This window comes from Helobdella robusta (genome assembly GCF_000326865.2).
Source record: "Helobdella robusta unplaced genomic scaffold HELROscaffold_23, whole genome shotgun sequence".
Taxonomy (NCBI): domain Eukaryota; kingdom Metazoa; phylum Annelida; class Clitellata; order Rhynchobdellida; family Glossiphoniidae; genus Helobdella; species Helobdella robusta.
Window position 1 is genome coordinate 2,884,819 of NW_008704216.1, and position 6,333 is coordinate 2,891,151.

General features: G+C 36.1%; 1 protein-coding gene across 1 annotated transcript in view; it reads left to right on the forward strand.

Moving 5' to 3' along the window:
• Positions 1–5,518, forward strand: part of HELRODRAFT_172478 (hypothetical protein) — a gene marked incomplete at both ends in the record, with an annotated part of 16,650 nt that extends 11,132 nt beyond the window's left edge. Inside the window, 7 exons of the mRNA XM_009019134.1 lie at positions 1,973–2,153; positions 2,252–2,373; positions 2,452–2,634; positions 2,824–2,943; positions 3,323–3,466; positions 3,611–3,989; positions 4,790–5,518. Coding sequence (XP_009017382.1) covers positions 1,973–2,153; positions 2,252–2,373; positions 2,452–2,634; positions 2,824–2,943; positions 3,323–3,466; positions 3,611–3,989; positions 4,790–5,518 — 1,858 coding nt within the window. The remainder of the gene's footprint in view (positions 1–1,972; positions 2,154–2,251; positions 2,374–2,451; positions 2,635–2,823; positions 2,944–3,322; positions 3,467–3,610; positions 3,990–4,789) is intronic.
• Between the last annotated feature and the right edge of the window lie 815 nt (positions 5,519–6,333).

A 6,333-nucleotide genomic window follows, 5' to 3' on the forward strand; every position in this document is an offset into this window, starting at 1 on the left:
CATCTCCTACATCACATCACATGACATCACTTAACATCACACCTCCTAACCACATCACGTGACATCACTTAACATCACATCACTTAACATCACATCACGTGACATCACTTAACATCACATCACGTGACATCACTTAACATCACATCACGTGACATCACTTAACATCACATCACGTGACATCACTTAACATCACATCACGTGACATCACATCTGATAACATTACACTGCATAACGTCACGCCTCCAGACACTACATCTCCTATCATTTCATTACATAACAAAACATCATAATCACAACATAGTAACACAACATTACATCAGTTAATATAACATCACATCAGTTAATACAGCATCACATGATACAACGTCACATCACAAGTTTGTCATCCTATTACTTGATATAGCGTCATATAAAATTTTGTTTATTCTTCTTTAAAAGATCAGAGCCTGACAGACGCAGAAACTGTTGCAGCATACAAGACAGTACCATAAAACGATAAAGAAAATTAAATAACGGAGAAAAATTGTTTAAGCATGTAAAGTATGGAAAATAAAATAAAGTAATGGTTTGAAAAGACAAATAAAACAATTAATTAATTAATTAATTAATTAATTAGTAAGTTAAGTGATCGATGAGAAAAATAAGAACAGACAAGATTGAATTAATGAAAAGTTTTATTGAGTGCTAATATGTTTAAGGTGTCTTGTGATGAAGATCTTATCCTGATATGTTATTTGAGTGGCGACTTATTTATGTAGCAAAACCAGACCGGGAAGGAGCTGCATGTTTGATTCAGTGATGTCGAATAATTTGATGCCCTATCATATATATATATATATATATATATATATAATATCATATATAATATCATATATAATATCATATATAATATTATACATAACGTGATATAATATCATATATAACTTGATATAATATCATAAATATCATATATAACTTGATATAATATCATAAATATCATATATAACTTGATATAATATCATAAATATCATATCGCATAATTTACCATAACATCACATTACTCCATATAATGTAACTTCACGTAGCATGATATAACATTACATAATACAATGTAAAGTGACATTACATAGCATAATGTAGTAAGATGACATTACATCACGTATCATCACATAACATCACGTGACATTATACAATGTAACTTCTCATCTCATCATATTACGTCACGTGGCTTCACACAGCTAATGCATTTCTCTGGTCAACCTTCACTTTATCCTCATATCCGGTCTATTTGATTTCCGGTTTTGGAGGCTGGCTATCTTGTTTAATCGATCATGAAATTATTTATGATCTTTGTCTTGTTGGTTTTTATTGCTTTTCATCAGGCTTTATATTGGCTGTATATTAAGAAGGATGTTAATGTTCATTGGGGATGGATGTTTGTGCGAATGTTTGTGCGAATGTTTGTACAGATGTTCATGTGTGTGTTTGTGTGGATGTTTGCCTAAATGTTTGTGTGAATGTTTGTGTGGATGTTTGTGTGGATGTTTGTGTGGATGTTTGTGTGGATGTTTGTGTGGATGTTTGCCTAAATGTTTGTGTGGATATTTGTGTGAATGTTTGCATAAATGTTTGTGTGAATGTTTGTGTGGATGTTTGTGTGGATGTTTGCTTAAATGTTTGTGTGAATGTTTGTGAGGATGTTCGTTTGAATGTTTGCCTAAATGTTTGTGTGAATGTTTGTGTAGATGTTCGTGTAAATATTTGTGTAAATGTTTGTGTGAATGTATAAGTAAATGTTTGTTTGAATGTAGAGAGGATGACTGGGTTGACAATGTTGAGATATTAAATTATTCTGATGACAATAGAAATGTTGATGACCGCGATGTGTTGGTGATGATGACGACGACGATGATGGTGATGATGGTGATGTGAGTGTAGATGATGAAAATAGCGCTTGATATTACATCGCAGTATTAATTTTTTAATTTCCAAGGTTCCTCACTCACCTCTTCGCTTCTTGCATATCTTTGTGGCTGTTAGTTGAGCCACTTAATCTCTCGTATGATTGGTCAGCTGATGCAGTTCCGCTCGTGACGTCATCGGATGACGTCAGAAATATTTGTTCAGCTTTTGTAGTGTTTGGGGCGGTGACGCTGTTTTGCTTGACATTTAAAGTTTGTATACCTTGTATACAGTATCTAACATCAATTTCGTTGTTAGATTGAAGTGAATTAAAATTATTTTAATGAATTTTTATAAAAATTTTCAATAGAATTCTTCCGCTTCTTCATTTTTTTTATCCTACGCACTGTTCTTCTGTCCGTTTTTATTGACAACGAATCTGTTCTACACGGTGGGCTACGTAGTGGCAGAACGAGCCATGTACCTGCCCAGGTTGGTTGAATTGAATTTTTATATCACACCCTGCGTTCTCATTGGATGACTAGTAGCCAATTAATTCAAATCACACAGCACCGGTTTCATCTTATTGGCTGTCCAACTTATTCAAAAATTCTCTGATTCAAAATCGATGAAAGGGAGATTGACATGCTACGGACCAATTGCGTCGATAATTTTGGCAGGGTATCTCTGTTACTTGGCCAATGTAACCAGGACACGTTGTGAAGTTTGGATGGACAGATCCTCCTTATATAGGTTCATATGTGACGCTGTCAAACCATTTTCAGTTAAAAGTTTTTAAATTATGTATCTACGTATTAAGCACTACTTTAGTCTTTTTTTTACACTTCCAACTGGAGACATTTTTAAACAGTTAATGGCTTAAACTTTTTATTTTGTAAATTAATGAACGAAATCTGTGACGATCTCTGACGATCGTGATAGATCAGCAGTGTTGTCATCGAGAAGACCTGCGAACGCCAAACAACTCTACAACCTGGCCAACCTGCTTCGAGATGAAGGTCACTTTGGTCAAGCTGTCCAGTACTACAAGCAGGCTGTCCGGTCAGTATTGAGGAGGTGGTAGAAGAAATATGGAAGTGGATGAACGAAAAAAACGAATGAATGGATAGATGGATAGATGTATGGATGGATGGATGAATAACTGGGTGACAGCATGGAACGGATAAATGATTGGATCTTAAAAGTTACACAATTTCTATCATAATTTTATGGCATCGTTTTTTTATCATCTCAATGTTATAGATTATCTCACGCTTTTCAATCTTATCATCGCATATCATGATGTCGTCATCTTATGTTTTCGTAACACCACCATCATGATGTGTGTGATTGTTTTAATTGCATTATTTTAATACTCCCACCTGCCATCATCGTATCGCAATTAATTTAATATTCATCATCTAATCGTTCATAATAAAAGACAGTGGCCTACTTTTGCAAGTGCTAAAAATAATTTAGCACTCCTATTGGACGATGTCGACCAATCAGAGTTTCTGTACCGTGACGTCATGAGGTCGACCGTTTGCCACACGTCTGCCATGATCAATTTAGCTAATTTACTCAAGTTAGTTTTCGTTTAAAAAATAACGGGATGAATTATGAAAAAGTTAATAACAATAAATAAATAATAAAAGTGTTCAAAGAATTAAAAATAAACAATAAACAATAATCCTTGTTTCCTGCCCAACTATAATACATATGAACAAAGTCAGAAGAACCAATTGGATGAATCCGTCATAATCCTCTGGAAAATAATTCAGTGTCGACCAGATCTGAAAGTACCTTACATCGTCCTCTCGTCAATCGCAAGCAATCTCAACCAACACAGCCTTGTTAAGCACTACACACGAGCCATCAACGACATCAGTTCCACAGACCATCAGAAGCTGAATGAATCTCTCTTGCTGGAAACTGTGGTGCACCTTTGCAACATTCATGGGGCCAATGCGGAGCATGGAAGGGCCCTCAAGATGTTAAGAAATGTTTGGAGGGCGGGTCTGATCAGTGAGAAAAAAGTTTTGTCCCATCTCTACTGGAGTTTGGGTCTTCATCTGCAAGATTGTGGGATGGTCGAGAAAGCGATGAAGGTGATTATAATTGTGATGATGATGATGATTTGGATGAGATGAGGATGAAATGATGGTGATGAGATGATGAGGAGGAGGAAGAATTGGAGGATGATGAGGGTGATGCTGATGATTACAAGAAAGTGATGAGGCTGATAATGATGATGATGGTGGTGAACAAGGGTGGTGTAACAATGATGATTTATTTAGCAGAGTTGGGCATGTGAATGTCTGTTGATGTTAATACAAATAATTAAATGATGAAAATATAAAATGGTGATGACGATTGAATGAATGGTGTTTCAAAAATGATCGATGCTTCAAGCAATACGAGAGGTCGGTGGTGCTGGGTGGTGAGGTTTCATGGGATGCCACGCACAGGCTCGCAGTTTATCACCATCTAAAGGTTGACGTCATCATCGTCATCATCCCCATCATCCTCATTATCATCATCATCATCATCGACATATCTAACCTATTTATGTTAGCATCAATATTATCATCGTCATATCAATAACATACTCCTAAACATCATCCACATTAAATAATCGTTCATTATCATCATTGCCGTTTGTATGAATCTCTGACGTTATTATCTCCCACATAGCCATCATTCCTTCGTATTATTATCGTCATTATCGTCCTCACCAAGGTCTTTATCGTCGTTGTTATTATCATCATTATCATCTAATACATCACTGACATCATCATCGACTTTATCACTATCTTCCCTCATTGCCAACCCACTTAATCATCACCATTATCATTGTACAATCGACAAACACGTCATCATCATTCAATCATTTAATCATTTATATCAGGGTAATCTCGTTGATTCGGACCGCTACTACAAGTTGGCTCTGAGGCAACGCCCTACCAACAAACTCCTCTTATCGAACCACAATAAATTAAAATTAGCCGTCTCAAAGATGAATAATGGCAAGATGGGTGCTGGTGATAAAGTGACTGATGATGCTGATGTTGTTGCTGCCGGTGGTGGTGGAGGTTTTGGATGGGTTAATGGCGGTGATGATGATTATGATGATAGTTGTGGCGATGATGATAGTGGTCGTGATATCATCTATCATGATAATGATGAAGATAGTGGTCGGGATATCAACTATCATGACAATGATGAAGATAGTAGTCGGGATAACGTTAATGATGATACTGATATCATTGAAGGTGATGATGATGATGGATACGATAAGGATACAAACATTGATGTTAACAAAAGCTACAATGATGCCTCTTTAACGTTCCTGTATGTTCCTAGCTTCGAGTTGGCTTACAACGTATCTCTCACGACAAACAACAACACACAATTAACCAAGCACCGAAATAATAACATCAACATCGAAGTTAGTAGTGTCCATAACAATTCTATTAATCGTCTTGATTCCAGCAACAACAACAACAATGACATCAACAACAACAACAACAATGACATCAACAACAATGACATCAACAACAACAACAACAACGATTTCAGCAACATGAGCTGCATTAAGAACATTCTTTCACTTGTTTCATGGTTGCTCCTCCAATAGCGCTTACGAACGCAATTGTGGCTAACCACACACACACACACACACACACACACACACACACACACACACACACACACACACACACATACATACACACATACACATACACACACACACACACACAACACACATGCACACACACAACACATAAAACATCTTTCTTCCTTCCTTCCTTTACGATGACGTCAGAAAGAGACAAGCACACCGTAAGGAGCAGGCAAACGAACGAACGAACGAACGAATGAACGAACGAACAAACGAATTAAGACATCGCTACTTAAACGTGACGCTTATTAATTGCTTTTTAATCTGTTGAATTCATTGATACAAATGATGATATATTTTTAGGCCCGGTTGAATTGAAAACAAACTAATTAATTACGTGCGTCTTGGTTCTGCTGCTGATAAAAATAACGGATATTTCGATTTAGCTTCGATAAATATTTTAACGCGAGAAAAAAAAACTCATTTTTGGATGCCTCTCTGCTCATTTGTATTTACAAGCAATTTTATTTCATTATTTTTTTTCAATAGGCCGGTTTTCTTTCCACCTTGTTATGTTGCTTTTGTTCTTCTGTCGGAGATGATTGCTGGTTGGTTGGTTGTTTTGTTGGTTGGTTGCTGTCTTGCCGATGCAAAGCACGTTGATTAGACTGGAGCGAACGCTGCATGAATATTTTATACTCTCTTACAATTACTATTTATTTTTTATTATCATTTACATTATTTTATTGGTATTGTTTAATTTTTCTGACAAAATGACTCAGATGACTTGGATGCGAGGGTCAGATGTTCACCTCACTCATCATCAGATA